Source organism: Eucalyptus grandis, chromosome 10 (genome assembly GCF_016545825.1).
Source record: "Eucalyptus grandis isolate ANBG69807.140 chromosome 10, ASM1654582v1, whole genome shotgun sequence".
In the NCBI taxonomy this organism is placed as follows: domain Eukaryota; kingdom Viridiplantae; phylum Streptophyta; class Magnoliopsida; order Myrtales; family Myrtaceae; genus Eucalyptus; species Eucalyptus grandis.
Genome location: NC_052621.1, coordinates 31,410,130 through 31,422,223, shown reverse-complemented (window position 1 = coordinate 31,422,223; position 12,094 = coordinate 31,410,130). Strand labels below are relative to the sequence as shown.

The window sequence follows — 12,094 nt, the reverse complement described above, 5'->3', positions numbered from 1 at the left end:
ATGTCCATGTAACTAGATAGCCTTTGTCATGGGCAGTGGGTACCGTACTATGCCGACTTGCAGCTGCATATAGAAGGGGCAAAATCCAGGTAACAATAGGAATACGCAGGAACAAAGGAACAAGAAGGAACAACGAAAGAAGCACTTTCAAAGAGAGAAGTCGATAGGAGACGGGCCAAGGGCCATGTAAGAAACGAGCAAAGAGAACTATTGGGGGCAATGTCATCGGGGCGGCGGGAAACACGGTTGCTCATAGGTTGTACGGGCACGTGACATGACACGACATGTTGATACGTTATTTCTCAAAAATAAAAAATTTCGACACGCTATGACACGTTGTATATTAAATGAATATTTTTATTTTTAATTAATTTAATTCAAATTTATAAATAAATAAATAGTTAAAAAAGAACCTATAATGAATTTACACTAATCATTCAACATGCGCTACTTTTATTTTTGAAATTACTTTTTAATTTCATTTAATAACTTTTTCGGTTAAATAAAGGGGTCCACCCTCGACCCCCCAGCACCCAAACTTCCTTTTTGCCTTCCTCTCTTTCCTCACCCCCAAATTTTTCACTTTTTTTTCCCTGCCCCATCACCTGACAGATTATCAGCTCGTCACTTCCCCCTTTCTCCAACATGCCAAGTCCCTTTTTTATTTTATTATTATTTTATTTTCCTTTTCAAAATCCTAGCAGCGCCTACTTCTCCTCTTCACTGCACGATGCCTATCTCCGAAAGCATCGAAGACTTGATCAAGAAAAGCACCACCATTCGCCAAAGGAGCAGAAAAGGGAGTAACCAGAAAAAATTTCAGTGAAAAGGGATCAAAAGAAGGTGGCTCACGTTGAATACGGTGAAAGCGAGACTTCCCATGGATGGAACGCGCCGAGAGGCTGCACACCGCCGCGAACTCCTCCTCCTCCTCCCCCTTGCCGTTGCCCCACTCGACGGCGCCGCTCTCCCCCACGCACACCTCCCCCGTGAAGTTCCTCCTCACGGCCCTCGCCTCAGTCTCTCCTCTGGCCGTCTCTTGCTGTCGGGCTCGCATTCGCTCGCGACCTCATCTCTGCTTCGGACACGCGTATCAAAACGTGTCGACAAAAGTTGACCCTGTGTCGACACGCGGTCAATGTATGTCCGAGCGTGTCAGACACGACACGGAAGCACGTGTAACATGTCCGTGCAACATAGGTTGCTCAACATTAATCACAGGTGTACCGACCGAAAATGAGGGCATCGACGGTTCTTGAGAAACCGTTCCTTGAGGCGTTTGCAACTATTGGATCACGAAAGTAGAACTCAACGGTCAATCGAGAACTTTTTCATAAATCATAACAAATCGTATGTTATTACCGCTAATCACGACTCCGATATGAAGTGCCCACCGAAGAGACCGGCCATTATGCCAGCTTCACATAGACTCGATCAAATAAGTTGAGGAGGTGATGGTGAATCTTTTATTTTTGTCAAAGGAAGCGCCCACATCACAGGTTTATTTAGATGCAAAGAGATCTTACCCTGGAGAAAGAAAATTTTAATCTCGAGACGGTGATGAGCCGTACTCAAATTGTTCAGTGAAGGGAGAAGTGAGTAAGATGATCGAACCAGTCCAAATAAAGTTCACCTTAGTGTCCATAAAAGGTTACTACTAAGCATGAGCAAAGTGCTAGTCACGTTTAAAAACTCAAATTGTCTCTTTTTCTGTTTTGATGTTGACTTTTACTCCTTAGTGGGCCGCCATTATGTGCGTGCTTGTGTTAGAGAGAGAGAGAGAGAGAGAGAGAGAGAGAGGAGGATCTATCAGAAAAGCTCATCCAATTCTGCAGGAATAACTAGCAAAAGACAAGAACATGAGAGGAGCACAGACATATGCAAGCCTTGCCAAGGAATTGCAAAGCGAGAAATATAACTGCCCGTTAAGACAGGTTTTCTGTTTTTGTTTCCTAAGTGGAGTCTCACAATAGATAAAGCAAAATCAGAACTGGAGTTAAGATGACACAATGATGATGATTGTAATTAGAGATCATGACACCAATATAAGGGTACCCATAGCGCCAGATGCTCACTGAGGACCGGGTCTCGTTAGTTGCGATGAGGAAGGATCCAACAAAAGCAGCTGCTTACCGGTAGAACTACCAAAGGACAAAGGGAGATACAGGCAGGTTGGAAAAGCTTGTTACATCTCTTTACACCTAGTCTCAATCACAATATTGAGCAGGCTTTTTGTGCTTTGCTCTTCTTTTTCTTCTGTTTTGGACAATGAATTATTGTTATTTTAGCTGCAGGACCACCATGTGAGGAGTAATTGATGGAATACCTTAAGATAGTATCTCAGACATTCTCTAAAGTTTCAAGGTACCCAACTTACCCGCAGCATGAAGGTAAGGAGACATTCGCTTAAGTACCATCATATTTCCGATAATGAAAGTATTTTGAATGAAGAGTTCAATGTTTCACACTTTTGTTGAGCCGAACAAAATAAATAAGATGGCTGGAAGACAGGTGCGATATTCTACTGCCTCTGTTACAATCCATAACAGGAGGCCGGGGACCTTATGGAAACTTCAATCTGCAACAAGAAGCAGGGGGGCCTTATGGAAACTTCGAGGTGTACTGTCTAATCCAATTCACCCGTAAACAACTAATAAATCCGAGCGGTCTCATAAAAGCTGGTCGGCATAATTGTCGATCACGTGATCCGTTAGGATCTTATAGGTATTTTCAGTCGGATGGTAACTGTCCCAGAAGACGTACTTCGAGTCATCTTGGCATGTCTCGAGATCGTCCAGACGGTTGCACAGTATGCTCACTTCTATGTTCCCCGTGCCGCAGCACCCTCTATTCGCCACTTCAAATCCTGCACACATGCATCGACATGACCCAAACATGAGGCTGACCGACGGCATGACGATAGAGATTCGAATGCAAAAGCCAAAATCTTGTGTAGAGAGAGAGTATATAACGCAGCGAGTTACCGTAGTGCGAAGGGTTTTGGATGACGGAAAGCAATTTATGGTAGATGTCCAAATAGACTAGTTTAGAGCCAGGGAGCTTCTGTTTGAGGGATTCGATTTCTGAGATGAGCTTGGAGTTGAAGAGGGTTGCTGCTTGATTGGCAGGCGCATTACAGGCTCTTTCTAATCCTCCATCAAGCGTTCTCTGTGCAGGCACACATCCGATCGGTGGTATGCTCAGGATGCCAATTTTTCTTGCTCCTAATCCATAGAGCTCCTGCTAAATCGTACACCAGTACTTCAGAATCAGTTCTGTCTTGCAATTTAATCCCTATGTTATCATGTATTTTGGTCTTTCTTCATCATCGTCGTCGTCATTGTTCGTAAAGAATGTTTCTCTTTCAAGACTTTACCTGAATGAAACTTGAAGCCGAGTTGAGCATCAGATCGGTGTAGGCCGGTATGTCGTATTCCCCTCGCCTGAATGGAGTCGAGTAGTAAGTGTTTGCGATGTCATCGCTCCCGCACACCACCGTGTAGAGGCTATTCTTGACGATGTACGACGCCTTCTCTTCTCCGGCACCTGATTTTATCTTGTTCACGTACTCCTTGAACAAGTTTAGTTGATCCGATAGCGACAAGGCCGACTGCCGGAATAATCATATGATGGAAGAAATTTCAGGTGATTCCATTTGATTGCAAAAAGATCGAGCTGAACTAAACAAAGCTCGAGCGACTTGTGAGGAGGCCCGGTGTTTATACAGCGCGCGCACTAGCACACACCGACGCTCCTCGGAGTCATAACGATTATTCTTTCACATGTATTGACGCCTACCGATGCACAAGCCTAAGACAATCCCTAAATTCCGAATTACCAAGAAAACAAAGAAAGGAGGGTCGAATTCTAAGAGCAGATCGGGAGGAGCGAGAGCTTACGGCGATTTGTGGAGTGAGAGGATCGTAACCGGTGGCGCCGGAAGCGAAGCTGACGCCGGTGAGGAGGTCTTCTAATTTGAGACTCGGGTCCAAATAAGCAGGCAAGTACTGTTTAATTCCAAATGCTTCGACTGGAGAAAATTTTGTTCCAAGATTCGTAAAATCGGGTTAATAACGTTTGCTATGGTAAAAGGTCAAAAAAGTGTTTGTACCTCGCAATTTCTTTTGCAAGGCGTTCTTTTGAATTTGGATAAATCAACAAAGAAAAATCACATTATTGTGCGGTGTTTTGTATTTTAATCACACGACGAAACCTCGTAAACTTGCATAGACATCGTACTTAGAAACCTCCAAAGAGACCGGCAACAAATTTGCACAAACATCAATCGGCATAGGAAATAGAAACATCATCTTGATGGAAAGGAGAGGGACTAGTACCACTAAAAAAAAAAAACATCTTCTTTTCTTTTCTTCTCCTTTTCATTTTTTGTCAACCTTAGAGAAATCTCATACCAAAAGAAGGCATCACGACCCTTGCCTTGCCTAGACCAGGTGAGGGTCGCCGGTTCTCTTATGTGATCGGCAATGGTCGGTCGGCAAACTTGCCAGCCCATAGTTGGGAAAAATAAAGAATGAAAGAAAAAAAAGGAAAAAAGAAAAGTAAAAAAGAACTCTAAAAAATAAAAAAAATATCCATGTTTATGTTGGTCGTGTTATATGGTATGACTGGCATCTATGTTAGCAATTTCCAGTCGAAATTGACTCGATAGACTTAATTGGCACAAACGGAAAAGATCTAGGTCTAAATTGATCTAATTGAAAAGTTTATGTTAAATTGGCACAAATATAATAGATTTAGAATTTGATGTCTATTATAACACATTGTTTTTCACTAGGGTCCGGTTGTTTTGCAAAAAGCAATTCATGGAAAACATTTTCCTCAATTTTTAGTGTTTGGTTTGTTAGGAAAATGAGTTAACGAAAAATAATTTTTTAATCAATGAGAAATGTTTTTCTATCAAAACTTAAATTTAAGAAAATGATTTCCCCTCTAAAAGAACCAAAAAATGTTTTCCTAAATATTTTCCTAGTTTTAGGATCCTTGGTTTATGAAAATTTAATTATAAAAATTATTCTTCTTAAAATAAATTTGTTGGGTAAAATAAATTGATTTATTTTCATTTTATAATTTTTTTGAATATTTTAAACTTATTATTATTATTATTATTATTATTATTATTATTATTTTCTTCTTCCTCCACTAGCCGACCATGACGCGATTGGCAAGCTCAAGGCTTGGCTGATCTAGGTGAGCTTGAGCTAGTCGAGTCGACAAGTTAAGGCTCACCAGATCCAAGTAAGCTTAAAGCTTGCCTATGGCCATCGTTGGTCGGTTGTAGCGGAGAAAGTCGGAAAAAGAAAAAAAGAAAAAGAAAAAGGAAAAAGTAAAGAGAAAGAAGAGAAATTAAAAATTCAAACTTTTAAAGAAAATAAAGTAAAAGTAATTAAAAGTTCAATTTTTATATACAAATAAAAACATTAATAAAAAATTTCGATTTTTTTGGCCTAAAATAAAGTCATGAGATCGAAATCTTTATCCAATGAGATCCAAACATCATAAAATATTTTCGATTATACATTACCAAATAAAGAAAACTAATCATATTCCCGAAAAGTGTCGAAAATGTTTTTATTCATATATCACCAAATAAAGGAAAACTAAAAAGTACATTTTTTTTTCTTTTTTATCATGGAGTTTTTTTATGAAACAAACGCACTCTTTAAAAAGTTATTAGGTTCATTCATAGGATTGAGTGTCGATGTTTTTATGAAATAAAATAGCGCATGTTGGAGGCTCAAGCTTACCTCGCCCTGACTAATCTATGGTTACACTTGAAAGATCAACGCAAAAGAGTTCAAAGGTGGGGGAAATGGCACAAGTCATGCATCTATCACTACAGGTGAAAACACACAGGTCACCTCAAGATGACAATAACATGAACTCAAGTGATCGATTTTTCCCGCTTTTGAAACTAGTTCAAAGCAGATGGATTTTTATGCACATTACCGAACAGGTCCGGCGGGATCTTCCCGTTGGAGAACCTCCCGGACGGTTTCCCCCCCATGAAATCCCGCCCGTACGGCGAGAAGTTGCACTTGACTATCGTCTGTATGTTGTTGTTGTTCCCGGGGTCGATGATGGAGTCGCCAAACGCAATGAATGCCGGCAGGGGCGGCCGGGGCCTGGGCCGTGCCGAGGAGGCGAGCCTCCCGCGAGCAACGAGGGCAAGGGAGACCAAGATAACCGCATATAAAGGAGAAGATAAGCCAAAGGGTTTCCTAAAGCTTGACATCTTCTCGACGGGCACGTTCTCGCTAGCACAACCTCTCTAACTCAACAAGAATATAAAGGAGAAGGAGAAGGAGAGGAAGAAGAGCACAACAACAGAGAGAGAGAGAGAGAGAGAGAGAGAGAGAGAGAGAGAGAGAGAGAGAGAGAGAGAGAGAGAGAGAAAGAGAGCTTGCTTTGGTTTTTCCTCAGGTAAGCATGGAGAAGACGAAGCTATTTATCGACTGTCCAGAGCTTTCAGAGTAGCTAGGCGACGGCGGTAATTGGTATTAGGTTTTAATATCAGATCTGAGCAAGAATTTGAGGCTTTGAAACGATGTTAATCATCGTCCCTCGTTGCTTAGTCCGGGCATGCATGCACATAACAGTCCCTGCGAGCTGGGGAAAGAGAGGAGAAGGAAATACTCTCGTCACTTCGATTTCGATTTCATTAATGCCTGCTAAACTTGTCCCTACCTCTCCCTGCCCGAGAAGAAAAGCAGATGGAGACAGAGAACCTTTTCTTGGGCAAAGAACGAAACAAGCTCCTTCGATTCTATCAGGGAAAACACAATAGATTAACGGGATAAGTATAGTAAAAGTTTATCAATTTAAAATTTATCATGAGAGTATAATTGAGTTTTCGAAGTCTCAAAAATGCAATCAACGAAAAGACTTTAGTTGGATCAATTCGACAAATTTTATGATTCAATTGCATTTTTCCAATAAGTTCTAAAATCTCAAATGCACTTATCTCTTATTGAACCATTTATATTTTTTGGATGTAGTTACGGATACGTCAATCTTAGATTTCCAAAAGAGAAGCAAACAAAGGGCAAAAATGAATATCTTGGAATGGATAATAGATTCATCCCAAAAGGAGTCATTTATGAACAAAGGGAAAATCTTGACCACAATCAAATTTAATATTATATGAGAGTTTGGAACGGCAAATCAATCAATAAGTCCAACCCATCGAGATGTTAGCGAATGCGATGGACATCGGGGCTTTTGACACCATTCTATAATCGCCCGTCGTTTTCATCATCGATAAATTTTTTGGCCCTCCTCCTAGTCTTAATGTGGGATAACATATGATTAACAAGCCAATCAAATTACCAAAAGAAGTAAAAACAGAAAATAAAAGCAAAGCGACCGCTTATTTAATTCGTCTTCCCAGCTACATGGACCAAAACAATTCGTACCCTCTTTTAATTACGGTGGGGACGAGGCATCCGCCGGAAGAACCGGACATTATTGGACATTATTGGCCATGGTAGCGATAACTCGATCCAGTTACTTTGTTACGACTTCATTCTAGTCACTAGCCCTGCCTTTGGTTTCTCCCTCCTTGCAGTTAAGGTAACGACTTCGGACATGGCTAGTCAATAAATCTGACACGCGGTCAATGCGTATCCAAGTGTGTCAACGTTGCTCTGACACGGAAGCATGTTAATGTGTCCATGCAACATAGGTTGCTCAGCATTAATCGCAAGCGTACCAATAGACATAAGTTGCTCAACATTAATCGTAGGCGTACCGTCCGAAAAGGAGGGCATCGACGGTTCTTGAGAAACCGTTCCTTGAGGCGTTTGCAACTATTGGATCACGAAAGTAGAACTCAACGGTCAATCGAGAACTTTTGCATAAATCATAACAAATCGTATGTTATTACCGCTAATCACGACTCCGATATGAAGTTCCCACTGAAGAGACCGGCCATTGTGCCCGCTTCACACAGACTCGATCAAATAAGTTCAGGAGGTGATGGTGAATCTTTTATTTTTGTCATAGGAAGCGCCCACATTACAGGTTTAGTTAGATGCCAAGAGATCTTACCCTGGAAAAAGAAAATTTTAATCTGGAGACGGTGATCAGCCGTACTCAAATTGTTCAGTGAAGGGAGAAGTGAGTAAGATGATCGAACCAGTCCAAATAAAGTTCACCTTGGTGTCCATAAAAGGTTACTACTAAGCATGAGCAAAGTGGTAGTCACGTTTACAAACAGTGAAATCAAATACATTCAAGAAGGCAAAACGAGGAAGCATTTGTGCGACATGGTCGTGTAATGATAGACGTGCAATGAATGCGGCGGTACAAGGAGGAAATAAATGCCTCAGTCTCCGCGGGGGCTGGAGCTACTTAATACACGATCCCACCCAAAGAAGCCCAATGTCAAGCTTTAATAATAAAAGGGATAATGACGGAACGATATCTGAATTTTAACTCAATTTATAATGAAATCCCTCGATTTTCAATTTTTTCAATATAAGCACTTGGACTTCACTCCAATGCGGATTTTTAATTTGGTACACTTTATAAATTGTCCCTGAATTTAAATTAATAGAAGGATATTATTGAACATTTTCGTATAGTTTAAAAACTAAATTGAATATGTACAAAAAGTCTAGAGATCATATTGAACAGATTAAAAGTTCGGAAACTACATTACATAATGGGGTAAAGTTTAGAGGTCACATTGAACAAATTAAAAGTGAGGGACCGCATTATATTTATAGCTAAAGTTGATGTGCAATTTTCTATGAAGAACTAACACTCTCCAAGAGCCTTCATGTTGTGTCGGACACGTCGACACGTGTTCGACACTATGGAACGCTCGGTCACCACGTGTCGAAAAATCCGACACTTGGTCAACTTTCTTGACACTTTCCGACATTCGAGTTGGAATTCTGCTATACGAATTTTTGATACTTGATTTCAATATCAAAGTCAATTTTAAAAGTTCAATAAATGAGAGGTCAAAATATATATGTCAAAAGATAAAACACAATAATAAAAATAATAAATGGAGAAAGAATAAAAACCTAGTATTCTCTTTTCTCCTGACTCCAACTTCCCGTAATATACAATTCACCCCTTAAGTTTTTTTTCTCATCTTTCAATATATCTAACATTCAAGTCCAGAATATTGATCGCTTATTTTTTCTCCAAATTTTATGAATTATTGAAATAGATTTGAATTTGTCAAATTGAAATAATGAATGATATTAATAAATTGCGGATTAATATTCTTAGTGCATATTTATTCTAGGAGTTTTTAATTATATTTATTTATGAATTTGATTCAAATTAATTTGATTGAAATAATCATACAAATGATAATTTATTATGTAAATATATAAAAATATATATTTAATATACAACGTGTCACAATATGTTGAAATTCTTTATTTTTTTTAAAAAGATGCGTCGGAGTGTCTAGTCGTGTTGTGTCGTGTCGCGTCGTGTCTTGTCTTATCGTGTCTTGTCTTGTCGTGTCGCGTGTCGCGTATCAGTGTCGGTGCTACTTAAATAATTTTTGTCCGTATCTGGCAATTGAATTTGGACAAAATCATTTATTTGCTAACCACACTGATGATAACAAAGGAGCCGATAACCACTATTCACGTGTCAAGATATTTGTTAAAGTATGCACGTCGCCTGAGATCGTCTCGCTGGGAATGGCACCGCGCGCTGAAATACTCTTTTGTTAGATGTTTGGTCCTTGTCTCAATCGCTTTACGTGGCAATTCGGACGGAAAGTATTAAACCTAACAAAAAATGATATTTAATGCATTGTTGGCTCATTGGCATCCTGTCAATTAATCACCTAGAATTAAGTATTTGGTATATAATCCTGGGGTATCTATCAATATCAACTTTTTCACGGCTCCGTGTCTGCTATCATATGTTGAGATTTTTAGTTAGAGAGATCTTTATGGCTTTTTTTTTTTTTTTTTTTACATTAAATTTACATCTTACAAATCAAGCAGTTCACTCTCTTAAGAGCTCACGAAAAGACATATCACACTTATTACATTTATGCTTAGTACATATATATTTATGATTGGTTATGTTCCACGTTCACCATATAGTATGCTTAATCCATCCAGGATTCTTTAGTATGCTTTTTAAATTCTCAACTAATCATCCCATATGCAGTTTTTTCTCTCCTTTTTTTATGAGTTAGGAGCAAGCAATTTTAGTCTTTTGAACTACCTATGCCCATGTAACTAGACAGTCTTTGTCATGGGCAGTGGGTACTATGCCGATTTGCAGCTGCATATAGAAGGTGTGGAATCCAGGTAACAACGGGAATATGCAGGAACGAAGGAACAGGACAGAACAACGGAAGAAGCGCCATGTAAGAAACGAGCAAAGAGAACCATTGGGGGCAACGTCACCGGGACGGCGGGAAACACAGCTGCTCAACGTTAATCACAGGCGTACCAACCGAAAAGGAGGGCGTCGACAGTTCTTGAGAAACAGTTCCTTGAGGGGTTTGCAACAGTTGGATCACGAAAGTAGAACTCAATGGTCATTCGGGAACTCTTGCAAATAGTTCCGTAGCTGCCATCTCCCCAACAAATTATTAATTCCAACTGCAAATCCTGTGGCTGCATCGTTGCTCTCTCTTAAGTCCCAACCGCATGCTGTTCTTGTATTGTTTATAACGAAAGACTTCATAGAATAGGTCGCTTTCCTATTCCTGCCCATTGAGGGACTGATCTGGTCCAGTAGAAAACGTAGTTTCATTTAAGAAAATGAATTAACGAAAAATATTTTCTTATTAGCTTAAATTTAAGAAGATGATTTCCTCATTGAAAGGAACAGAAAACTTTGCTAAAATATAATTAGGAATCGATGCTTGGATCTGAAACTTTACATTTGAGCACAAAACTCCCAACGTTGGTTCTCAATTTCCGATGTTCAAGATCAATTTGACCATGGTGATGATGCAAGAAACAGCTGCGTGGATGTCGGCAGGGACCCGGAATATACCTGATTTTTGTCTAAAAGAGGTTCAGCTACGACAGTGAAATCAAATACTTTCAAGAAGGCAAAACGAGGGAAGTATTTGTGCGACATGGTCGTGTAATGAGTCTATGACAGACGTGCGATGAATGCGGCGGTGCAAGGAGGAAAGAAATACCTCAATCTCCGTGGGGGCAGGAGCTAATTAACACACGATCCCACCCAAGGAAGCCCAATAGGATTTCTGAATTTCAATGAGATGCCTCGACTTTCAATTTTTTTAATATAATCACTTCGACTTCACTCCAATGCAAATTTATGAAAATATTCAATATTGTTCCCAAATTTAAATTAATAAAAAAATACTATGAAACTAAATTGAACATGCACAAAAAGTTTAGAGATCACATTGAATAAATTAAAAGTTCAGAAACTATATTACCTATTAGGGTGAAGTTTGGAAATCACATTAAATAAATTAAAAGTTGAGGGACTGCGTTATATATTCAGCTAAAGTTGATAGACAATTTTTGTCCTTATCTGGCAATTGAATTTGAACAAAATCATTTATCTGCTAACCACATTGATGAAAATATTTTCATATAGTTCCTAGAAACTAAATTGAACATGCACAAAAAATTCAAAGATCACATTGAATAAATTAAAAGTTTAGGAACTGCATTGCTTATTGGGGTGAAGTTTGGAGGTCATATTGAATAAATTAAAAGTTGAGAGATTGCATTATATATTCAGCTAAAGTTCATTGACAATTTTTGTCTGTATCTCGCAATTGAATTTGGACAAAACCATTTACACTGATGATAACCAATGACCGATAGCCATCGTTCATGTCTCAAGATATATGTTTTATTTATTTATTTATTTTTATTTATTTATTATGTTGGAGGAACCACCTTGGTTGACAGCCGCTACGTGAACCCCTAGGTGTCGCTAGCAGGGAGATCACCATCCCGGCGCCACGCGTCAATCACCTAATGGCCCACTAGCCTCCCTGTAACTTGCGTTGCAGGGGTTTCGAACTCCCGACCTCTCCCTCAAAGGCCTGAAGCCTACCCAACGGAGCCACCATGGCCGGTGGTGTCTCAAGATA

General features: G+C 39.5%; 1 protein-coding gene across 1 annotated transcript; it reads right to left on the bottom strand.

Moving 5' to 3' along the window:
- Positions 1 to 1,807: 1,807 nt before the first annotated feature.
- Positions 1,808 to 6,404, bottom strand: LOC104423991 (GDSL esterase/lipase EXL3). Its single transcript, XM_010036401.3, has 5 exons — positions 5,968 to 6,404; positions 3,900 to 4,030; positions 3,377 to 3,610; positions 2,985 to 3,240; positions 1,808 to 2,866 (listed from the first exon to the last, which is right to left on the bottom strand). The coding sequence occupies exons 1-5, from the start codon at positions 6,251 to 6,253 to the stop codon at positions 2,670 to 2,672; spliced, it is 1,104 nt and encodes a 367-aa protein (XP_010034703.2). The 5' UTR covers positions 6,254 to 6,404; the 3' UTR covers positions 1,808 to 2,669.
- Between the last annotated feature and the right edge of the window lie 5,690 nt (positions 6,405 to 12,094).